The following is a 25,467-nucleotide window of genomic DNA, read 5'->3' as shown; positions in this document are numbered from 1 at the left end:
TCGCTGTTATCTTGTCTGCAATCAAGATGTGGGACATCTTCCCCCACCACAGCGCAACCACCGGACCATCAGTGGTCTTCCATGTGCGGGCCACCACAATCCGCGCTGCCAGCAGGCATTGAGTCAGGAGTGTAGCTTTTCTTCCCGATCTTGGGTAGCACCCTGGGGCCGGGCCCCCCAGAAGGATAGGTTCAGGTTTGAGTGGGATTACCTTCTGGGTAATGTCTGCGAATATGGTTACGCACTATGACCAAGAGAGTTGAACCTTCGGGCATGACCACCACATGTGGTAGAAGGAGCCTGGCTGTCCACAGTCTCCAACAGGCGGGGCTCAGAGCCCGTTTATATGATGGAACCTTTGGCGGTGGGTGTTGTAGTACCAGCGCAGTAAGAGTTTGTATGCACATTCTCGGTTTGTGATGCAAGAGGACGCCGAGTGAGTTCGCAACCAGATGTCCACCCAGTTTTGGTCGGTTAGCGCATGCCCTAGGTCCACCTCCCACTGGGCCATAGCTCGGGTCTTGGAGATGAGGAAGTCTCCCGAAAAGCGTTTGTATAAGGCTGAGATCCTTCCTCGAGTCGGGATATCTTGCAAAGTTAGTTCGAGTGGCGAGGGCGTGCGCGTTGCTGCTTCTCGGTTTGCGGGTGGGAGCACCAGTGTCGAAGCTGAATATAAGTGAATCTGTGCTTCCTTCAGCTGAAAAGTCTCTTTGCATTGTTCAAATGTTCGAGGGTGACCTTGCATGAAAAGTTGGCCCAGTGACTCTAGGCCTCCTCTGATCCAGTTCTTTAAGTTGTGGGGATTGGTTCCGGGGCGAAGGTGGGGTTCATAAAGACCAGGGAGAAGGGGCTTAGACCCTTCAGGATCTTTTGACGCTGCCGTGCCCAGTCCCATGCCTTCAACGTGTGTTTGGTGGAAAGCAGTAGCTCATTCCCGCTTTGTCGGAGCTGAGGTGGAGTGTGCGGGAGAAAGTGCAGACGGAGGGGCAGCCGGGGATTCACTATCTCCACCCATCAGGGCCGCCCCAAAGTCAGCCAGGCGTGGATGTGGGCTAGTTGGGCCGCTATTTGGTAATTCTGCAGGTCGGGGACTCCCAGTCCTCCCAGGCATGCATTCCCCAGCATCGTTCTCAGGGGGATTCGGCCTTTTTGCCCTTCCAGATGAATTGGAGCAGTTTCCTCTGGAGCCCCTGAAGGGCGGCCGGCGGAATTGTTACAGGGAGAGCGGAGCATGCATACAAAAATCTGGGAAGGAGATGTATTTTGCTCGCTGTGATGCGCCCCATCAGGGAGATTTCTTGCGTCGCCCACCTCTTCAGGTCTCTTTCTAGTTCACGGAAGAGTGGGGGGAAGTTTGTTTGACAAACCGCTTTTGGGTCTGCTGGGATGTGGACTCCCAAGTAGGGGATTGCTTTTTCTTTCCATTGTACAAGGCATAATGAGGAGAGGGCCTCTAGGTCGCCAGGTGACAGGCCAGTCCCCAAAGCCACCGACTTGTGCAGTTAATGGAGAAGCCTGTGACTGTCCCATAGTGGTCTATTTCTGCCAGGGCATGGCGCAGGGAGAGGGCGGGTTCCGCAAGGGTGAGCAGGGCATCGTCTGCATAAAAGGCTATTTTGTGTTGGGTAGGGCCGATCTGAGGGCCTTTGATGTTGGGGTTGGCCCTGATTCTTTGGGCGAACGGCTCAATCACCATGGCAAAGAGTAATGGGGACAACGGGGCATCCCTGCCTGGTCCCACAGCTAAGCGGTATCGGAGCGGAAAGAGCACTATTGACTCCGAGAAGGGTTTTCGGGGCTTGGTAGTTCGCTAGGACCATCTCCTGGAACATGGGCCAGATGTGGAAGGCTTCCATTGTTTGACCCATAAAGGCCCAGTCCACCCTGTCGAAAGCTTTGACAGTGTCCAGGGCCACCAGCACTAGTTTTTGCGAATTCCAGGCTGTAAGGTCGAACAGGTTCAGGGCTCTGCAGACACCGTCTCCCGTGGATCTATTGACGATAAAGCCCGATGGGTCCGGGTAGATTATTTCGGTTAGAGTGGCTGAAAAGCTTGGCCAGGTTTTTCGAGTAGATGTTAGCGTCAATGTTCATCAAGGCAATGGGTCTGTAGGAGGCAGTGTCTTTCGGGTCTTTTCCCAGTTTGGGCAACAGGATTGTGATGGATTCTGCCATGGAGGGGGTGACAGTGCCCGAGTCCCTGAAAGAGTTAAAGAGGGCCACCATGGGAGCCACCAATTGTAGCCGGAAGATTTTGTAGAATCTTGCAGAGAACCCATTGGGCCACGGGGCCCGTGCTCTGAGGGACTTGATAACGTCTTAGACTTCCTCACTTGTGATAGGTGCATCAAGGTTTGTTCGAGCGGCGTCCTTCAGGTGGTGTAGAGTCGCCTTTTGTAGATATTCCCTTTGTTTGCTTCAGTCTCTAGGAGGGGAGGACATCACCTGAGTCAGGTGGTCCGCAGCCAGTTGCCGTTTCTCCTGCTCTGCGTAGTGGACCCTGCCTTGGCAGTCTCGTAGCCCAGTAATTGTGTTGTTCTACCTCGCCGAGTTTGCTCACTAATAGTTTGTTCGCTTCATTATTTTTGGCGTAATAGAATTGTTCCGCTTTGGCCAAGAGATGAGCTGTGTGTTCAGCGTAATGCGCCTCGATTTTATTACGGGCGGTGCAGATGGCCCGTTGTGTCTTTGGGGACCATCCCTTCAGCTTGTGTGTTTTTTCGGCTTCTTAGAGCTCCTTCTCAAGGGAGAGGCGGGTTTGACACCTGGCTTTATGGTATGTCGCGCCCCCCCCCTCACCCCCCCCCGAGCAATACGTTCCCCCGGACCATCGCTTTCATGGCATCCCACATGTTCGCCGGGGAGGTGTCTTCATTGCGGTTTTCATTGAAAAAGTTTCGGATCGTGGAGGCGATTGCATCTCTCAGGGGCATGTCGTTGAGAATCTGATCAAATAGAGCCCAACAGCGCGGTGGAGGAGGTGTAGCCTGATGGGCTGGGAGTTCTAGAGTTACTGGTGCGTTGTCTGATAGAATGGGGTGCGTGTTCCAATCGAGATTTCCTTGACATGAGTAAAATGAAACATCCCTTTCTGTGGGATGAAGCACCCTCCAGGCGTCCACCACCTCCAAGGTCCTGAAGAGGCGCAGGATTCCCAGGGTCGTGTTGACATCTTTAGAGGAGGAGGGGGGGTGGTATTTGTCGTTTATGGGGTCTGGAACTCCGATGAACTCCCTTTCAAGCCTTCTGAGAAGGAAGAGAGGGTCGAGCCCAAGGAATCGTAGAAGGCAATCTGGCCCACGTTAGGAGCGTATGACCAGCGGAGACCAGCGTATATAGTTAGCCTAATAAGAGGCACTTGATCGCTACATAACGGTCCTCTGGCTCTATTTTGGAGTTTAGGATCTGCAGATTTAGGCCCCTTTTGAAGAGGATCGCCGTCCCTCCTTTTTTGGTGCCATCCGAGGCCAGAACTGTAGTGGGAAGTCTTTAGATCTGAGGCGCCCAAAGTCCCCCAGGAGCAGATGGGTCTCTTGCAATAGGGCTACACCCGGGTCTTCATCCAGGAGTCGTTGGATGATCGATTTGCGCTTAGCCGGGGAGTTCAGGCCCCTGACGTTAAGGGAGATGAATCGGAGGGTCTGGGAGCCCACCACAGCGGCGGGAGGAAGACTAGCCGCAATTGTAGGGGGGCGGAGGGGGTCGCAGCTGTCGGTCACTGTCTCTGAACTTTTAAACTGAGCCTTCAACGGGAGAGCCCCAAATTGTTCAACGTGGGGGGGGCCTGGGGTTTCAGAATCAGACGCCCCCCCATGACCAACTTAGACAAAGCCATGCACCCCGCCAACGTGGCGGAGTCTGGCATTTGAAAGAAATAATCATTCCAAGGACTCATCGCTGGTCTGTACCTTGGAAACGGGCATGAGCCGTGGCGGGCCCGCCGATAGGTTTGTTTCTACAGGCTGAGGAGTCGGTATTTATGGGAGAATCGGACGAGGACTCAAAAGGATTCGAAGAGGGTGAGGATCCACAGGAAGCGTGTGAATAGTCATTTTCTTTTCCCATATCTCGGGACTCTGGATCATGAAGTTCCCCCTGGGTTTCGTTGGGGAAGCAGGGGCTTCGGCGATGTGGTCAGTCACAGAGCGCGCTGAAGCGCCTTGTAGGATCTTCTCAGCGTCTTCCAGATGGGTAATTCTCCGGAGGGAACCATTGTGGGTGAACTGGAGAGCTGTTGGGAAGAGCCACCTGTAACGAATATGGTGATTCTGGAGGTAGAGGTTGAGAGGGCAGAGGGATTTTCTCTTTTGTAAAGTGAGTAGCGAGAGGTCCTGGTAGACCTGACGAGGAGCCCCCTGGAAGGACAATTCGTCTCGGGTACGGCTTATCGCCGAGATGGCTTTGTTTGTTGTAAATAATTGCACTCTGGTTATCACGTCGGGAGTAGAGTGTTGCCACCCCCTGTCGAGGGCACAGCCTGTGGGTTCGGTCCAGTAAATGCAACGATTTGTCTAGATGGGGGAGGAGGGCTTGAAAGAAGTGCCTTATGTATTTGGGGAGATCTTTGTCCGGGACGGAGGCTGGAATGCCCCGAATTCAGAGGCTGTAACAACGAGCCCTGTTTTCCAAGTCTTCTTGTTTAAACTCAAGGATCTCACATCTATCTAGCAGGGATTGGATAGAGTATTGGATCTCCCCCATCGATGTTGACTAGTCCGGGGAGCGATCTTCAATTTCCCCTTTGCGCTGTTCCACTTCTGTTACCCTTTGCTTAGTATGCTCAAGTTTTGTGGCGAGTTCCGTCATGCACGATCTGAACTCGGTTTTAATGTCTGCCATAAAGGCCTGGATGTCCCCTTTAGTTGCTAGGGATTCTTTGTCGCCTGGCGCCTTCTGTGGAGCCATTTTGAGGGGGATATCAGATTTCTTGGCCTTATCGGGTGCCAGTAGCATTGTGGAGATGTCCGCGTTCTTATTGGCCTTTGACTGTTTAGCCATGGCGGGGTCCAATTAGAGGGGGTAGTGTAGAGTTGCTTGTGTTTGACTTGCAGGGTCAGCTAGGTGGGAGCCGCTGGGCCTGCCCTTAGCAGCTCTTCAGGTTAAATGCTCAGTGCACTTGTCCGGTGCTGTTTTTTGGGGGTGTGCTGAGGCGGATGACCACGGATCCGTCAAGTGGCCAGGTGTTGTAGAAGCAGCCAGCACCCCCTGGGCAAACCGGCAGCCAGGGGGGAAGAGTAGTTGAGTGGGCCGGGGCGTCCGAGGAAGTGGGAGAAGTCTCTTACGTGAGGGTGTGTTGCGGGCCATGTATAAGGGGGGCCTTATGGAGGGTACAACGGTGGACAGGTGGTGCTGGCGCTGTTGGATGGGAAGGGTCGCCCCAGGAGAAAGTTGGAGGGGTCTCCAGGCGGCCTCAGGGGTGCAGTGGTTAATGGGGATAGGTCGCAGAAATCACCCAAGAAGGCAGGCCCCCCCTCCCCTCCCCCTCCCCCCCCCCCCCCCCCCAAGGGCTAGGCAGGAGGGGGGGATCGTCCTCACACAGGGCGAGATTGGTGTAGGGGTCCCCGCTTCCTCCAGGAGCTGTTGGGACAAGAAAGCAGAGCAGCCGATTGGGCCGGGCGCCCCATGAGATGGTGGAGGGGCCCCCAGTCCCAGAGGGTTTCCAGATCCTATGTCACGGGAGCCCCGTGGAATTCAGCTAGTTGCCATGGGGTGCCAGCACACAGACAAGCCCCTCTCCGAGGTTGTTCCCCGTCTTTATGTTCTGCGGGCGGGGGCATCCGGTCCACCCCCCTCACATCCATCGGCAGCTCGGGCCCGGAAGAGGTGGCCGTAAGGGGGTTGTAGGGGGGGGCGGTGAGGGAGGACAAGCGACGCGCTCTCTACGCCCGTGGCGCGGGACTCTCCAGGCCCCAGGCACCGCAGCTGTGCCCGTTCCACAGGGGGCCGAGAGGTGCGGTCCAGGACAGGCGGCAGCGGAAGATGGGCTCTCTATGGCCGGGGTCCTCCGGCAAGGCAAACCACGAGGCAGTGGGGGCCTCGAGTCGGACGTCAGGGACTCGCAGTCTGGTTTAGGCTGCAGGCGGGGAGCTCCTCTGGTTAGCTCCGGCGGGATCCTCATGCGACGGGAGACTGCGTCAGCGCGAGTCCCCGGCCGCCATCTAGGCTCCCCCCAGCTCTCGGAGGGAAAAGTCGGGGGAACGAATTTGGGATCCGCCAGACCTCACACTTGCTCCACGGGGTCCTCAGGCCCTCCCATCATGCGGCATAGAAGGGGAGATCAAAAGCTGGTGTCGAAATCCTACAAATCTACATGTTCGGCGGGCGCTGCATGGAGGCTCTCAAAGGATCAGCCGCATCGTAGGCGCTCCAAGCCACGCCCTTCACAATGCAATTTTAAATACTTTCACAATGCATTGTTAACCAGGAGTAACACACCGAAGTCCGAGAGTCCTGTATAGGGAGGAAACATGTCTAGGTTTTGAAATAATGTGAACCTTTCTTTATAAGGAATGCTCCATCATATTTGAAAAGATCAGGATATCCAAACCTTCCTTTTACTTCACGTAACAAAATATATTTTGGAATACACAGTCGTTTACGAACTCACCATCAAAAAGTTTCAAAAACCGTATCAACTTTCTGCAAAGTTTTCTTTGAAACTAATAGAGGAAGTGATTGCATAACATAAAATGCCTTGGGTACTAATATTTTTATTGCATTCATTTTAGCCCACAGATTTAAATTCAGCCTTTCCCATTTCTTATTATTCATTAATATTTTATCTATTCTCTTATCAATATTTAACTGGACAATTTTCTTCAAATCCCCAATATGTATTCCTAAGCATTTTATTCCACTAAGGGACCATTTGCAGTTCAAGGATTCTAGCACGCTTTTATCACATACATTGGAGAGAGGGGAATATTTCAATTTTATCCCAGTACATTTTTTTGTCCTGACATTTTTCCAACTTCTTCAAACATTTCATTCAGAAACAAGCCACACATTGCAGGATTTGAAAGGAGAATCGTCCTATCATCCGCGTAAGCGTGTATCTAACTCTGTATCTCCTACATGAATCCCCTGTATTTCATTGCATTGTCGAATATACGCTGCCAATGGTTCCAGAGCTAAATTAAATAGGAAAGGCAATAGTGGGCATACATGCCTGGTACCTTTTGATCGTAAAAAGAATGTTGATATTAACTCATTAATGTGTACTTTTGCCGATATATCTATGTATACAGTCAAACACTAGTATAAACATAGGGCCAAACCCCATTTCCCTCAGCGTGTATTCTAAAAACTTCCAATTGACTGTTAAAAGCTTTTTCTGCATCAAAAAAAGCAAGCACGGAATCAGACTCCTTAATATTGTGTGTGCCTAAAACATCTAACAGTTCTAACATTGTCATATCCAAATCTCCCAGGAGTAGAGCCCACTTGAGAGTCATTAATTAAGCCCCCATGCATCCATTTAGTCGATTTGACCATATTTTAGTGAATATTTTTAAATCTACATTCAATAGTGATATTGGTCTATAGCTTCCACACTTTCGATCTTTATCTGATTTTGGGATTCCAATTATCCGGGCTTCCTTCATTGATTCACATAATGTTCCTGACAGCAGAAACTTGTTAAATACTTCACAGTATTGGTGATAATTGAGTTTGTAGAATTCCGGAATTAGTCCACCCGGCCCTGGCTATTTCCCACTATTAAGTTGTTTTATCGCTTCAAGTATCTCACAAACTTCAATATTTGCCTCCATCTTAATGTTCTCTTCAGATTATAATTTTGAAAGTTTAATTACTAAAAAAGTCATTCAGATCCTTATTTGGAAAAATCTCCTCTTATATAATCGTTAATAGAATTTGCAAAAATAGTCACATCGCCTGCATCAGTTAATATGGATGCGATACATGTTTCAATAGTTATCCCTTTTAATTTATTAGCCAATATCCTACCATTCTTATCTCCAAATTCCCAGATTTTGTTTAAAACATTCCTTTTTCTGCCATTGTGTTTGATTCATCATTTCCCCCTCCAACCTACTCATTTTTTGTCTGTTTGACTCGGTTTCAAAATGTCCATCTAATTTATAATCCCCAAGTTTTTCTCCTAGCATGAGCAGATCTGCTTATTAATTCTTATTACTGCTTTGAAGCAGCCCCATAAAAATCTTAATTTCAGCCATATCCTTGTTCTCATTGAAATAGTTTTTAATAAAAGGTTCAAGCCCTGTAATAACTGTTGAGTCTTTAAACACTCCCACTTGCAATCTCCACCTTTTCAGCCTATCCCTTAGACCCAAAATATTAATTTGCAATTCTATTAATGCATGGTCAGAGATTCCGCTTTCCTTAATTTCTGAACACTCTGAAGGTTTAATCTTCCATTTCTTTTTGAGTTACTACTGTGTTTTTACATCACCACCAGCTGGTGGCTTGTCAGGTGCACAGCCTCCTCATGGTTTGAGAGGCAGAGAGTACCACTTTTCCCTAATGAGGGGACCACAGTGTAATCATTCATGGGGGTATGGACCAGCGGCGATCTTCTGACATGGTAGCCAAAGCTAAGCACAAAAAGCTCAGGACAACCCTCCAACTACCTCCATGAGTTTTCAGAACCTGTCTGTTGAAGGGTTCTTAGGAGGCAACTTGTGCAACCAGACTACACTTGTCTTTACTCAGCTACTCTGTTAGAGAGTTTGGTCAGGCTAACACTCAGGAGGTAAAGTAGCGTTAAGAAAAAACGACTTTAGGAATTGAGGATCACAAAAAATATGACAATGCATTACTTACCGTAAAAGCATTTCTGATGATTGTATCTGCTTAGATTCACATGCTGTGCATAGGTCTGACATCCAGTGGTCACTGCAGAGTATTGCATTTTGTTTTTGGTAGTTGAAAAGGGGACGTCGACAAGGCGTGTCTTTAACACTATCCCTATAGTGACGTGCGTTGTACCCACAATCCCTCACGCGTCGAGGTCCCTCTGTTTGTATTTTTCTGCCCTGAGGGAGCCTTCTAGACGTGAGTGAGTACAGAAAAGAGAGAAATATAGGAAAGGATGACTATGTTCCTTCCATCCGAGCGGGGAGGAAGGGCGGGCGCATGTGAATCTGAGCAGATACAATCATCAGAAATGCTTTTACGGTAAGTAATGCATTGTCTTCTGATGTTTGTTAATCTGCTTAGAATCACATGCTGTGCATAGACTAGCGAGCAGTACCCGGAGTTGGCGGTGGGTTATGAGAAGGAACAGTAGAGAAAAGATGTCTTAATACTGCCTGTCCCACCTGGGAGTCAGATCTAGAGTGTGCATCTAGACAGTAGTGTTTTGTAAAGGTGTGCACAGAACTCCAGGTAGCCGCTTTGCAGATGGACTCAAGGGGAACATTTGCAATGAATGCTATGGAAGCCCCAGTGCCTCGAGTGGAATGTGCTTTTGGCTTGAAGGGTATAGTTCTCTCTTAGCAAGAGAGAAAAAGAGTGATGCATTGTACAATCCATCTAGATATAGTGGACTTAGAAACTGCATCTCCTTCTCTTCCTGCTGCCACCGAGACAAAGAACTGATTAGTCTTTCTCAGTGTTCTGGTTCTTTCCATGTAGAACATGACAGCTCTGCGTACATCTAGTGTATGCAGACTTTTTTCTCCCAATGTAACGCTCACCTGATTCTCGCAGAGGCGCCGGTCTTGACTGGGCGACTACCGTATCAGGCGCCGGTCTTGACTGGGCGACTACCGTATCATCAAAGGTGATGTGTAGCACCCGGTTGGCTCTTTGGGCTGGACCTCTGTGCACTGTATGCCTGACGTGTAGAGTAAGATGTCTGCAGATAGAAAATATGGGGTTAATGAACTGGGGTTATTGGGGTGTCCCTATCTCTTTCCTCTTCTCCTCTCCTGTAGACCCCCAAAGGTTAACGCTCTCACCTTAGGTAAGTGAATGCCGAGCTCTCCATCTGCCTCGGGGCAGGGTGCTGTAACCAGTTTCTTCACTGGATAGGTAGCGCAGGCCTCTTGACTTCAGAGGACTGCTGGCCGTCGTTTACTGCACGAACGGTAAGTTTCGAGTCATTCAAATGTCTTTAAAGTCTTTAGTAATGATGTCTCTTGTTTTGCAGGGTTCCGGCGATGGCGGATGACGGGCTGAAGTGAGTTGAAGATGGAGCCCGTGTGATGAATAGAAGCGCCTGGAAGCACGCAAGTAAGCGCTTGTTGCCTGCTTCACGATGCGCTCTAACTGTCTTTTTATTTTGCAGGTACGAGTTCGGAGCGGCTGCAGGGTGCCGGAATACCCACTGGGTTAGATGTGGAAAGGAGTGATGGCACGTGAGTATTAAAGTTCCCCAATGTCTTTAAACGCAAAGCAAGATTCATCCACCGGGTGTGGTTTAAATAGCCTCCTGTAGTGCTTAGGTGTCTCCTTCCACAGCCACGCCTAGGTAAGAAAAGAGTTCCTGGTAAGAAAAGAGTTCCTGCTTTCCAGAAGAGTTCCAGTGTTCTGAATCTAGGGAGTGGCTCCAGCCCCACCCAACAGGAAAAGTAGTTCCAAACAGAAGGGGATCAGAGGCTCAACTGGCAGGCAAGTAAGCAGCATGGTCTGCTGCAGGTAAGTCCACCCAAGCATTATGAGCCCGGCGCTTCCAGCGCTGGGACTGGGCATATTTATGAGCCTGGTGCCACTGGCGCCAGGACTGGGTCCAAAAGGTCCCAATTGGGACTGGTTGGCTCTCGGAACCTGGGTTATGGATCTGCTTCCAAGGGAGTTGGGAAAACCCTGACCTTTTGGAAGCAGAGATCATGACACCCAAGCTGGAAGGGTTTTGAAAGAATGTTGGTAGTTCTATAGACTGGTTTACATGAAATTTCGAGATGAATTTTGGTGCAAACCTTGGGTGTGTGCGAAGAACCACCTTATCCTTGTGAACCGTTACGAAGGGGTCTAGTACAGAAAGAGCCCGTAGTTCACTTACTCTCCTAATGGAGGTGATAACTATTAGGAAAGCAGTCTTAAGAGTGAGGTATTTAAGAGTTGCCTTGTGCATGGGTTCGAAAGGAGTGCCCCATGAGTCTAGAAAGTACCACGTTTAAGTCCCATCCGGGAGCTGGGTTAGCTATTGGGGGTGTATTCTCTTTACCCCGTCCATGAAGGCCTTGATAACTGGTATCTTCCACCACGACACTTTAAGTTGGGAAGTGGTGTATGCAGAAAGTGCCGCTAGGTGGACTTTAATGGCATTAAACACTAGACCTGAATCCAGTAAATGGGTCAAGTACAGAATAATGTTAGTGGCAGAGCAGTCAACCGGGTTGATGTTCTTACCTCTACACCAGATGACAAATCTTTTCCACTTGCTAGAATAGCAGTGGCGAGTATTAGGTTTTCTGGCTTCCCTGAGGATGTCCATACATCTCTGTGGGAGATGTAAATGTCCAAATTCTATGATCTCAGGAGCCAGGCTGCTAAATTTATGGTCTGAGGGCATGGATGCAGTGTCCTGCCCTTGTCTTGTGACAGCATGTTGTATGGGCAGGGACGTTTCATTGGGGGAGATAGGGACATCTCCATCAAGTGAGCGAACCATGGCTGCCGGGCCCACATTGGGGCCACTAGTATCATGGTAACCTGCTCCTGGTGCATCTTGTGCACCACTTTGTTGAGGAGGGGAGTCGGGGGGGAAAGGCGTAAACAAATTTCCCTGACCATTGAATCAACAGACCGTTCCCCTTGGACTGGTTCTGGGGGTACCTGGAGGCGTAACTTTGGCATTGTGAGTTCTCCAGGGTTGCGGACAGGTCTATTTCCGGGAATCCGCATTGCGTGAAGACGTCTAAGACGATGTCTTCATGCAATTGCCATTCGTACTCTTTGGGCAGGGGGAAGTCTCTGCTGAGTTTGTCTGCTAGCAGATTGAGTTCCCCTGGTACATGTTGTGATAGTAGGAACATGTTGTGTTTGAGAGCCCACTTCCATATATTCTGGGACAGCTTGGACAGTCCTGGAGAGTGAGTGCCCCCTTGCTTGTTGAGATAGTACATGGCTGTGGTGCTGTCTGTGAGGACCATCACTGTCTTTCCTTGTAAGTGTTCCTGAAAGGCTTTCAGTGCTTTGAACACCGCTAGTAGTTCCAGCAGGTTTATATGCTTGGATGCTAAGCTCGGAGTCCACACTCCGTGAGCAGTCTGATGGATAGGTGAGCCCCCATCCTGTAAGGGATGCGTCTGTGGTTAGAGTGGCTTCCACTGCGGGTGTGGCAAAAGTTTTCCCTAATAACAGGTTTTCCTTTGTCCACCAACGTAGCGAGAGAACCAAGGCCTGCGAGGCCACCACTAGATCGTCCCATTGTCCGCTGGCCTGACACCACTGGCTGTAAAGCCACTCTTGCATTGGGCGCATGCGCAAGCGCGCATGAGGTACCAAATAAATACATGACGCCATCATCCCTAGCAAGCGCATTGCTTTGCGTACCGTCACCTCTCGACCTGCCACATAACAGGGGATCTGAAACAGCATGTTTTGGACCCTCTCGTTGGAGGGGGAAGACAAGGCCGTCCTTTGTTCGAATTAGAGCCCCTAGGAATTGTTTGATTTGGCTGGGGTCTAAGCTGGACTTCTTTTCGTTGATGGAGAAGCCCAGTTGGGACAAAAGGTCTACGGTCTTTTGGGTATTGGAGAAGCATGTTTCGTAAGAATCCCCTGTTATGAGCCAGTCGTCGAGGTAAGGGTAAACCGGGATGGATAACCTGCGCAGGTGGGCCGCTGCCACTGCCAGTACTTTCGTGAATACCCTTGGTGCAGATGCTATCCCGAAGGGTAGTACTCTGAACTGGTAGTGTTTGTTCTCTATCTTGAACCTGAGGTATTTTCTGTGCGCTGGCAACATTAAAATATGAAAGTATGCATCTTTCATGTCTAGTGTTGTCATGTAATCCCCCTGTGAAAACAGTGGGATTACTTCCTGCAAGGTCACCATACGAAACTTTTGGGGTTTGACAAACTTGTTCGCTGGGTGCAGATCTAACACAGGGCGCATGGTTAAATCCTTTTTGGGTACAAGGAAGTACACTGAATAAATACCTTCTGTTACCCGAGATAGGGGGACAGCCTCTATAGCTTCTTTTTTCAGTAGCTCTTCTACTTCTTGAAGAAGAATAGTGAGGTGTTCCGGTGTCATGCGTCGGTTCCGTGGGGGTTTGTATTTCGGAGAACCGTTGAATTCGATGCAGTATCCGTGGGCTATGGTGGATAATACCCAGCGGTCTGACGTTATTCCCTCCCATGCTGAAAGGAACGATGTTAGCCGGCCCCCGACCGGTGATGCATGGGAGGGGACCCGAATCTTCGGGTCATTTGTTGGTATTGGTCGTGGGGCCTTTGGGGCTGGAGCCGCGACCTCTTCCTTTGCCACGACGTTGGCCTCTTTGACTGAACTGGGTGCTTTGGTTAGAGGGCCAGTTGGTAGCAGAGTAAAATTGCTGTTGGCTTTGCTGCTGGCGTTGGCCACGAAAGGAGTGTCTATTGCCATAGCTGCGTCTGTTAGGTGGCCTAGAAATTTGGTCAAGAGTCTTGATGGTATCAAACTCTTTCTTCGCATGTTCTAGGGCCTCATCAACTGCTTTCCCAAACAGATGTGTTTGTTCTATGGGCTTATTTATCAGGGAAGCCTGTGTTTCCGGCTTAAATCCCGAATTGCGCAGCCAGACATGGCGTTTGAGAAGTATTCCCTGAACCAGGGAACGGCCAGCCGTCTCTGCGGCGTCTAAGGAGTTCTATACGATAACCTGGTTTACAAGAGTTCCCTCTGAGATTATAGCTAGCAGGCGTGAACGCAGGGGTTCTGGTGCGTCCTCTGCTTCGCAGCTTGCTCCACTGTGCATCTGTGTAGCTAGCTAGTAGGGAATTGTTATTTGCAATCCTAGTTGAGAAGGCAGCGGAGGTCGTGATTCTCTTCCCAAATGCATAGAGCTTCTTGCCCTCTTTGTCAAGTGGTGCCTCACTAGTGGATAGTGGTACCCCCGCTCTTTTTCTTGTATTAGTAACTACAAGGGAGTCCGGAATAGAATGTTCCCTGATGTACAAAGGGTCAGAGGACGAAGGGCTGAAGAGCTTTTCTATCCGAGGGTTGACCCCTCTGACTAAGGCCAGATTGGAAAGGGAAGGAGTTATTCTTCTCCTTATAGAAGCCAGGAGCGGAATAGACTGACTAACCAGGGCTTTTTCTTTAATAACTTTTTCTACAAAGTCTATGTCCGGAAGAGTCTCCCCTGTGTCTATTTCAAAATGCGCTGCTGCCTTGCGCAATAGTGCATTAAGTGAAGGTTGGTCATCTATGGGGGAGGTGTTTCCAATAGGTGAGTCCTTGGGAGGAGAAGGGTGAAAGACATCAGGGTCTGAGTGCACTGATGGGGATTGCCAAGGCTGCACTGATGGGGATTGCCAGGGCTGTGAGGTAGCTGTATCTTCTTCAAAAGCTCCTGCACTAGTGTAAGGGTCTTCTTCAAACCCCTCTTCCTCATGTTCTTCCTCTCCACCCAAACACTCCTCATCTTCCTGGAGGTATTGCTCCTCTTCAGTGAGGTCATATGCGTCTGTAGAAGGGGGAAACAGCCTAGGAATCTTGACCCTAGGGTCATCCTGGGTCCATTCTCTTGGTTTTTTGGCTACCCAAAAACCTTTCCATTTTTTCCATACAAGAATGGAGTCTTTCAAGGGTCTCATGGGGAACCCCTGAATAGTCTAGAAGGGGGAAATCAGTGTTTTCACCTTCCAAACACTTAGAACGCTCCCACAACGTCGACAAAAGGTTTCCGTCGCCCTCAGAAAAGCCCTCCGGTAGTTCAGAAGTGCCTTTAGATGAAGGGGGCAGTTCCTGGCTACTCTTGTGCTTTTTCGGCGTTTCTATATCTTTTGGTGCGGTATTCGTCGTCCGCTTACGTTTGTCCTCGGAAACAATTCTCGCCAGGCTCTCGACGAGTTCGTCAGTAGAGGGTTCTGGAGTCGGCGTTGCCTGCGTTACGCGTTGTTTCTCGACGGCCGCTCTATGGAGCGTTACGTCAGATGTTTTTGAGGTAGCGCCCGTGTTAGATGAAAGCCCAATCGCTGGTCGCGGCTGCGTTTGCGGGTGGGGCTTGAGACCCTTACGGTTTGAGGTAGACGGCGGAGTGCCCTGCGTCCCCTTCGGCGCTGATGGATCCTTCGTCTTCGACGAAGAAGAGCCGTGGGTTGTGTGCTTAGGCCTATGGGGTCTGTGTGCGTCCTTGTCGCCGGGGTGTTCATCCCCATAAGCAGGGCGTGAGCCGAGCCCGTCGGGGCTGGGGACGGACGTCGAGGAGCGCGAGCGCTCCTTCTGGGGTTAATGACTTCCGTAACGGACGTCGAGTTATCACCCTCCTCGTCACTTTCTGTAACAGCGGCGGCGGGTGAGGAAACTGACTTCGACATAGCGTAGTCCGCCCACCTCTTAACTTTCCGTTCTTTAAGAGTTCTTGGTTTCAAGAGCTTACAGGCCGCGCAGCTGTCCTCTTTATGATCGAGGGGCAAGCAACGATTACAGAGCTTGTGTTTGTCCTTCCAAGTGTATTTGCCCCTACAGCGTGGGCAAAACTTAAAAGGTGTCCTCTCCATAGCTAAGGCAATAAAAACTGGTGATAACAACCCCAAGGGAAAGATAGGGGAGAAAGACATTCTCGACGAGAAGATAAAAGTTCGAACCCCCACTTTCCCTACTGTATGTTGGCCGGCGAGGCCTGGCCACGTGTTCGGCAGCGCCGAAGGATCTCCTCCGTCTCTTCACAGCTAACGTCGAGGGGAGGGATCTTTAACAATATAATAAGTATAATTAAGGACCGAGGTCCGTAGTAAGTGTTTTGCAATGTCTCTCTAGGAGCTCTGCGTAAGGCGACCATAAGCTGGGCGGGAAAAAAACAATCTGAGGGACCTCGACGCGTGAGGGATTGTGGGTACAACGCACGTCACTATAGGGATAGTGTTAGACACGCCTTGTCGACGTCCCCTTTTCGACTACGAAAAACAAAATGCAATACTCCGCAGTGACCACTGGATGTCGGACCTATGCACAGCATGTGATTCTAAGCAGATTAACAAACATCAGAAATATATATATATATAGTATATTTCTTAAACAATCCAGCAACAAGTTCAACACACTACTGGCAAGTAAAATCATTAAACATATGGACATATATTTTACTGGTACCTCCGTCTTGACAAAGCAACACAGATCTATACACACTTAAGTAGCCTAAGTGGGGGCAAATGTTATAGTAGTTTTGTAAGTGCTAGTATACCCGATCATACAAGTACAGCACATTTTTAGAAATTCATCAATTCAGTCTGCTTCATGGAGGTGGCCTTATCCAGCAGGGCTTTGTCAAATTCAATAGATATCTTTCAGCAAGTCCTCCAGTTATAGAGGGAGGGGAGGGGGGGGGCAAAAGCAGTCCCCTTACTGTAAATTACACTTGACCAAGGATTCAATGCCTAGGATCCGATAAGAAAGCTACTGTTAGCGAAGACCTATGCCCAATTCAGGTACATGGTGATATGGGTACTTCGAGATCAAAGCTATATTGACCCTGCAGACTTGCAAAACTAAAAGCCTGGGACAAGAATCGGTGTGGGCACTGGGGCTCACAATGGATGAAGTTGCTGAAGACTCAGGTTTACGGGGTTGAGGCTTCCAACAACTGTTAGGTCAGGCCCTCGCAGAGAGCCCTGCTTGGTGTAAAGACAGATGTAAGGTGTACTGGTGTAAATTCCATCAGCAAAGGAGGATTTCCCAGGAGCAACAGACTGAAGCAGATAGTCTGACAAAAGATGGGGATTGCAGGACCTCAGGAGTAAGTGTGTCAGACTTTGGGTTCAAGCAGTCCCTTCCTCGTGATATATCACTGCAGCAGCAGCAGTGTTAGGGAGTTTAACACAAGATACTGTCTGTGACAGAACTTCGAAAAGCCCTCCTTGGATGTATAGGGTTTTAATTCTTAGGTTTGGACTGAACAACACAAATGTTTGGTAGAATGGCTGAGCAGTCATGCTTAGTCTGGGAAGGGAGAAGATAAGGGTTGTAGGATGTTACAAACAGCTCTCAACATACACTTATTCAAGAAAACACCAATACACATGCACACAAATATTTGCAAGTTAAGCACTAAACACATTAACACATGTAGAACACAACTGCAAGTTTCTTAAGTAATAGACCATAAGTGTAACTTTCAGAATAACAAAAGTAACATCGCTTTGTAAAGCCATCTAAAAAATATATGCAAACTTTTCCAACTTCTAACTTCCGATACATTTTTTCCAACCTGTTTTAAAGAGTCCAACCCTAGCTTATGAGTGTATAACAATGTTCAGAGAAGCCCTAGGCCACCAGAGGTTAGGAGTTGAGCAGGATACAGTGTTCAAAGTTCAACCAGATCTTTACTGGGTTTGTAGGTAGGCAAAGTTCAGTTTTTCAAATCTAGGAAGCTTAAGGGTTTCCTTGTGAAGTTGCCTCAAGGACCAGTGTCCTAAGGCAGGAGGGTACACAATGGGTTGTCCACCCCAATGGATCTCTATGGAAGCCCTTGAGGGGTGCAGGATACAGCCATCTACCCCCCCCCCCCAGGAACACAGGATCAGCAAGCAAAGCTCCAGGTAAGTTTTACAGGGAGCAGGACAGTACCTTAAGATGAAGAACTGTGTGGAGACGTGACAGCAGACCCGGTTACAGGATTCTCGGTCTTGGCAACAGAAGAAAGGGGACTACAGTGGATCTGGTGACTGCTCTCATGCAGATGGATGTCCAGCAATGTTTCTTCTTGGTTCTGGCTTGTTGGCGCCTTGTCCAGGCTCGGATGAAGGACGGATGTCGCGAAGGTAGTCTCTTCTCCTTTTCTCGGTCCTTGTCTCGTGTGTGGTGACTTTGGGGTGCTGGATCAAGGCTAGGCAGGTCAAGCGAGATGCCCATAAAGTTTCTCTTAGGCACTCTGCAGGACAAAGGACTGGGTGGTTTCGGTGGACCCGCTCTACTTCCTGTCCTGCCAGTCACTTAAAGACCCTCTGCAGGCTTTCCAAGGGAAGCCCAGCAAAAGACAAAGGAACCTCCCTCACCTAGGTAGGTAGACTACCTAGAATAGGACAAGCCATCTTGTACAGGATTTAAGTACCGCAAGTATTCTGGGGCAATGGTGACCCTTGTACCCCCCCCACTGCAGCCACGATGACAGCCTGAGACAAAAGGTCATGTAAAACATACTACCACCAGCCTAAAAAGCAGGGATGTGTCACAGTAACCAAAATGTTACTGGAGAAGTGAGAAAGGGGATATAAGGTTTCCCCTCAGCAATCCACATAAGGAAAATACAGGTAGGATAAAATGTTTCCCCCTACCTTGGTAACAGGATGTAAAGGGTAAATACAGAAACATTACAGTGGAAGCTCTAGGAGCTTCCAGTAACACTGCACAGAAAGTGCTGTGTGCCACTTCAGTAAAATGTAGATACCAGAAAAGATGGAGAAAAGCATGACTCCAAACTAATAAACCAATAAGAGGTAAAAGGGTTTTCAAGAACAGAGTAAAACAACAATTGTGGAAAAAGGTTCCCACCCACTTGAGTCTAGCAAAAATTCCTAGGCGACTTGCATGTGGAGAGAATGTCACTGAAGAAGGAAATTCTACTCTAACAAGCAGTTTGACATGTCCTAGAATAGCTCCAAAGATGCCGCAAGTTTCCATCAGTGAGGTGGGACATTGCCTATGCAACAGTGAAATTTGGTTCCTCAATTTTAGACCGAACAATCCAGTTTGGTCAAAGGGTAATGTAAATTAGCTGCACCTTTAGGTTGGCCCCTCAGGACCCCTCACCAAAGAAAGTTCTGACCGCCCCACCACCTTAACTCACCCGTGACTACAATGAGATCGGAAACCCAACATGGCCGTTGGAGACCACATAGGCAGATTTCCACTCATTAGATTTCCACTCATTAGTTAAGAGGGACACAGTTCATAGGAGGTGGGCTGGTTGCAGAACAAAGGAGCAGTATAACAGTTTGCAACAATTTTAATAACACTTACAGGGATTTGCAGTCTGATGGTTGGGTGCCGTGCAAAAACAGCATAGTATGCTCAATGATCGACTGCTGGAGCACCTATTTCAGTGGTTGTCAGATGCAGAAAAGCAGACTATGGACACATTTCGGTTAATGTGCCTTTTTTTTTACCTAGCTATTTCGTTCATTGCATTTTGGCTAGCGAAAACAAATATATGCCCATCGAAAAGAGCATACCTGAAACAGAACGGCAGAGGCCTTGCACTACATTTACTTATAACTCAAACCAGAGCGATAGAAATGATTCAAATGTGCCCTTTGCTACTTATGCATTTGAAGATGAAGGTGGCAAATTATTTTTTTCACCAGCATCAAACTAGTTTTCGGGAACTATATGACAATGCATTACTTCCCGTAAAAGCATTTCTGATGGATGTATCTGCTTAGATTCACATGCTGTGCATAGTCTGACATCCAGTGGTCACTGCAGAGTATTGCATTTTGTTTTTCGTAGTCGAAAAGGGGACGTCGACCAGGCGTGTCTGTAACACTATCCCTATAGTGACGTGCAGTGTACCCACAATCCCTCACGCGTCAAGGTCCCTCTGTTTGTATTTTTCCTGCCCTGAGGGAGCCTTATAGACATGAGTGAGTACAGAAAAGAGAGATAAAAGGATGTCTATGTTCCTTCCATCCGAGCGGGGAGGAAGGGTGGGCGCATGTGAATCTAAGCAGATACAACCATCAGAAATGCTTTTATGGTAAGTAATGCATTGTCTTCTGATGTTTGTTAATCTGCTTAGAATCACATGCTGTGCAAAGACTAGAGAGCAGTACCCGGAGTTGGAGGTGGGTTGCGAGAAGGAACAGTATAGAAAATGTGTCTTAATACTGCTTGTCCCAACTGTGAATCAGATCTAGAGTGGGCATCTAGACAGTAGTGTTTTGTAAAGGTGTGTACAGAACTCCAGGTTTCCGCTTTGCAAATGGATTCATGAGAGACATTTGCAATTAATGCTATGGAAGGCCATTGCCTCGAGTAGAGTGTGCTCTGGGCTTGAAGGGTAGTTCTCTCTTAGCAAGAGTGTAACAGAGGGTGATGCATTGTACGATCCATCTAGATCTAGTGGATTTTGAAACTGCATCTCCCTCTCTTCCTGCTGCCACCGAGACAAAGAAATGATTAGTCTTTCTCAGTGGTCTAGTTCTTTCCATAAAAAACAACAGCCCTGCGCACATCCAGTGTATGCAGGCTTTTTTATCCCAAGTTGGAAGGGTTTTGAAAGAACGGTGGTAGTTCTATAGATTGGTTCACATGGAACTTAGAAATGAATTTAGGTGCAAACCTACGGTGTGTGCGTAGAACCACCTTATCTTTGTGAACTGTTACAAAGGGGTCTAGAATAGATAGCGCTTGTAGTTCACTTACTCTCCTGATGGAGGTGATAGCTATTAGAAAAGCAGTTTTAAGGGTGAGGTCCTTAAGCGTTGCTTTGTGCATGGGTTCAAAGGGTGAGCCCATGAGCCTGGTTAGTACCATATTTAGGTCACATCCGGGAGCTGGGTTAGCTATGGGAGCGTGTATTCTTTTAACTCCTTCCATGAAGGCCTTAATAACTGGGACTTTCCGCCACGACACTAAGTTGAGAAGTGGTTTATGCGGAAAAGTGCAGCCAAATGAACCTTAATAGAATTAAACACTAATCTAGAGTCTAGTAGGTGAGTCAGGTAGAGAACAATGTGTGGGAGAGCAGTCAACCGGGTTGATGCTCTTATTTCTACACCATATGACAAATCTTTTCCACTTGCTAGACTAACAGTGACGAGTGTTAGGCTTTCTAGCTTCCTTGAAAATGTCCATGCATCTCTGCGGGAGTTGTAAATGACCAAATTCTATGATCTCAGGAGCCATGCTGCTAAATTCATGGTCTGTGGGCATGGGTGTAGTGTCTTGCCCTTGTCCTGTGACAGCATGTTGTACGGACAGGGTAGTTTCACCAGTGGAGACCGACATCTCCATCAGGTGAGCGAACCATGGTTGCCGGGCCCACATAGAGGCCACTAGTATCATGGTGACTGGTTCCTGGTGCATCTTGTGCACTATCCTGTTGAGAAGGGGAGTCAGGGGGGAAAAGCGTAAACAAATTTCCCTGACCATGGTATCGATAGACCGCTCCCCATGGATTGGTTCTGGGGGTACCTGGAGTCGTAATCTTGGCATTGGGAGTTCTCCAGAGTTGCGAACAGATATATTTCTGGGAATCTCCATTGTGTGAAGACGTCGAAGACGATGTCTTCTTGTAACCGCCATTCGTACTCTGCGGGCAGAGGGAAGTCTCTGCTGAGTTTGTCTGCTAGCAGATTGAGTTCCCCTGGTACATGTTGTGACAACAGGAACATGTGTTTGAGAGCCCACTTCCAGATGTTCTGGGACAGCTTGGACAGTCCTGGAGAGCGAGTGCCCCCTTGCTTGTTCAGATAGTACATAGTGATGGTCCTCACAGACAGCACCACAGCTGTCTTCCCTTGCAGGTGTGCCTGAAAAGCCTTCAGTGCTTTGAAGACCGCTAACAGTTCCAGCAAGTTTATGTGTTTGGATTCTACGCTCGGAGTCCAAACTCTGTGTGCAGTCTGATGGGATAGGTGAGCCCCCCATCCTGTGAGGGATGCGTCTGTGGTTAGAGTGGCCTCCACTGCGGGGGTGGCAAATGGTTTTCCTATGACGAGGTTTTCCTTCGACCACCACTTTAGCGAGAGAAGCAAGGCCTGCAAGACCACCACTGGATCGTCCCATTGTCCGCTGGCCTGACACCACTGGCTGTTGAGCCACTCTTGTATTGGACGCATGCGCAGTCTCGCGTGATGTACCAAATATATACATGACGCCATCATTCCCAGCAAAAGCATTGCTTTGCGCACCTTCACCTCTCGACCAGCCACATAGAGGGATCTGAAACAGCATATTTTGGCCCCTCTCATTGGAGGGGAAGACAAGGCCGTCCTTTGTTCGAATTAGAGCCCCTAGGAATGGTTTGATTTGGCTGGGCTCTAGGCTGGACTTCTTCTCGTTGATGGAGAAGCCCAGTTGGAACAAAAGGTCTACAGTCTTTTGGGTGTTTGAGAAGCATGTCTCATAAGAATCCCTTGTTATGAGACAATCGTCGAGGTAAGGGTATACTGGGATGGACAAAGGACGAAGGTGGGCCACTGCCAGTACTTTCGTGAATACCCTCGGCGCTGACGCTATGCCGAAGGGTAGCACTATGAACTGGTAGTGTTTGCCCTCTATCATGAACCGGAGGTATTTTCTGTGCGCTGGCAACATTAAAATATGAAAGTATGCATCTTTCATGTCCAGTGTTGTCATGTAATCCCCTTGCGGTAACAGGGGGATTACTTCCTGTAATGTCACCATACGAAATTTTTGAGGTTTTACAAATTTGTTTGCTGGGCGCAGATCTAGTACAGGCCGCATGGTTAAATCCTTTTTGGGTACAAGGAAGTACACTGAATAAATACCTTCCGTTACCTGTGATAGAGGCACAACCTCTATAGCTCCTTTTTCTAGTAGCTGGTCCACTTCTTGAAGAAGGATGGCGAGGTGTTCTGGTGACAGGCGTCGTCCCCTTGGGGGTCTGTAAGTCGAGGAGCGGTTGAATTCTATACAGTAGCCGCGGGCTATGGTTGATAGTACCGAGCGGTCTGATGTTATTCCCCCCCCATGCTGGAAGAAAGGATGTTAGCCGGCCCCCGACCGGTGATGCATGGGAGGGGACCCGAATCTTCGGATCATTTGGTGTTGGTGGCTTTGGAACCTCTAGGGGTGGAACCCCGACCTCTTGCCACAACGCTGTCCTCTGTGGGTGTATTGTCCACTGGTTCCTTGATTCGAGGATCAGTTGCCTGCAGAGTACTGCTGATGTTGTTGGCCTCGAAAAAAGCATCTGTTTCCATAACCTCGCTTGTTGGGAGGTCTTGAAATCTGATCTAGGGTCTTGATGTCAAATTCCTTTTTTGCAGTCTCTAGCGCATCATCCACCGCCTTCCTAAAGAGGTTGGCATCCTCTATTGGTTTGTTAATGAGAGATGCTTGTGTTTCGGGTTTAAAACCCGAATTACGTAGCCAGACATGACGTTTGAGGAGGATTCCTTGGACTAGGGAACGGCCAGCCGTTTCTGCAGCATCTAGAGTATTCTTAATGATGCTCTGGTTGACTAAGGTTCCTGCGATAATCGTGGCCAGAAGCCGAGTTTTTAGGGGTTCATGTACCTCCACAATGTCTTTGCGTAGTTTGCTCCATTGGGCATCTGCATAACTAGCCAGTAAGGAGTTGTTAGCAATCCTAGTGGAAAAGGCTGCCGAGGCTGTAATCCTTTTACCTAGGGCATACAGATTTTTACCTTCTTTATCTGGAGGTGCCTCGCTGGTTGATAGCGGGACCCCTGCCCTTTTTCTTGTATTAGTTACTACTAGGGAGTCCGGTACTGAGTGGCCCCCTGATGCATAACAGGTCCGATGGAGAAGGACTAAATAATTTTTCTATCCTTGGGTTGACCCCTCTGACCACCGCGGGTGTAGAAAGCGAAGGAATGATTAGTCTCTTTACTGAGGCAAGAAGGGCAATGGTTTGACTGACAGGGGGTTTCTCCTTGATAATCCTTTCAACGAAGTTTATGTCAGGATACATTTCCCCAATCTCGATTTCGAAATGCGCTGCTGCTTCACGTAGTAGTGCATTAAAGGTAGGTTGATAGTCTATAGGTGATGTATTCCTGATTGGTGAGTCTTTGGGGGGGGGGGGGAGCCAGTTTCTTTGGCCTCGACGTTACAGGTGTTGCGTCCTCTACGCCGACGGGCGCTCGCTGGCAGGGCACGGCGTCTGGCGGTTTGGTGATAGCGCCCTTATCTGGGGGTAGCCCAGTCGCTGGTCGCATCCGCGGTTGCGAGGGGGGCTTTGGATCCTTACAGTCCGTGGAGGCCGCCGGTAGGACCTGCGTCTCCGTTGGCACTGCTTTCTTCGTCTTCAACGAGGAAGAGCCGTGGGCCGTGTGCTTATGTGAGTGCTTGTGTGCGTCTATGTCGCCGGGTTGTTCATCCCCATAAGCAGGGCGTGAGCCGAGCTTGTCGGGGCCGGGGACAAACGAGGAGCGCGACAGCTCCCTAGAGGGGTGTACAACCTCCAATGCAGAGGTCGGGTTATCACTTTCCTCTCCACTTTCGGCGGCGGTTGAGTAATCGGACCTAGACATGGCGTAGGCTGCCCACCTCTTGACCCTGAAGGTCCTTTAAAGTCTTGGGCTTAAGAAGCTTACAGGCCGCACAACCGTCTTCCTTGTGGTTGAGGGGCAAGCAACGGTTGCACCGTTTGTGCTCGTCTTTTCAGGTGAATTTGCCCTTGCAGCACGGGCAAAACCTAAAGGGTGTCTCCTCCATAGCTGAGGGAACGGACAGACGTGATAACAACCCGAAGGAAAAAGGTGGGGAAAGAGAAAGGCATTCTTAAAGAGATAGCAAGAAATGTCCCACGACCCCACTCTCCCTACTGTTTGAGGCCGGCGAGGCCAGGCCACATGTTCGGCGACGCCGAAGGGTCTCTTCAGCCGAAGGCACAGCCGTCGAAGATCTTGTCAGCGGGGAACAGCTTCGTCAAAGGAGGAACGTAACGTTAAAAAACGACCAAAGGTCGAGTGAGTATTTCTAAATAACGACCAAATGGTCGAGTGAGTATTAGCAATGTCTCTCGAGGAGCTCCGCGTAAAGGCGACCAATATCTGGGCGGAAAAAAACAATCTGAGGGACCTCGACGCGTGAGGGATTGTGGGTACACTGCACGTCACTAGAGGGATAGTGATACAGACACGCCTTGTCGACGTCCCCTTTTCGACTACGAAAAAGAAAATGCAATACTCTGCAGTGATCACTGAATGTCGGACTATGCAGAGCATGCGATTCTAAACAGATTAACAAACAGAAGTATAATTAGGAAATAATTAATCCTTAGCAAACCCCACACTTTTAAGAGTAAGGGCTAGCTATAAGTGAAAAGGCTTGCTGCAAATGAAACATCCAAATAGTTTCAACAAATTAGTGTTTAAAGTCAATTCATTCTCATCAACCAAAGAGTGAGAAAATATTTTTAAACTATGCAAAAACATTTTCCATACCTCTAGACCCTGCCATGAACCCGAGAATGAGAGCTTTCTCTGGCCTTGTCACTTTGTTTGCAGTCTTGAACATTTCTTGTGCAGCATACATTTGCTCCCTCTGAAAAAATAAGATCAGGTATTTAATAAGTACATTAGTTTTAAGATCCCTTTGCAAAATATTTGTGTTACTGTCGGCTAAATTCACACAAACATTGAACAGAGGGCACACATCTCGGGGCATTACATAGT

General features: G+C 48.8%; 1 protein-coding gene across 1 annotated transcript in view; it reads right to left on the bottom strand.

Moving 5' to 3' along the window:
• NELFA (negative elongation factor complex member A) overlaps positions 1-25,467 on the bottom strand; it is a 386,029-nt gene that overhangs the window by 53,837 nt on the left and 306,725 nt on the right. Inside the window, exon 10 of the mRNA XM_069632129.1 lies at positions 25,237-25,336. Within this exon, the coding sequence (XP_069488230.1) occupies positions 25,237-25,336 (100 nt within the window). The remainder of the gene's footprint in view (positions 1-25,236; positions 25,337-25,467) is intronic.

This window comes from Ambystoma mexicanum, chromosome 6q (genome assembly GCF_040938575.1).
Source record: "Ambystoma mexicanum isolate Mex_15411 chromosome 6q, UKY_AmexF1_1, whole genome shotgun sequence".
Taxonomy (NCBI): domain Eukaryota; kingdom Metazoa; phylum Chordata; class Amphibia; order Caudata; family Ambystomatidae; genus Ambystoma; species Ambystoma mexicanum.
This window is presented reverse-complemented; position numbering and strand designations above follow the sequence as displayed.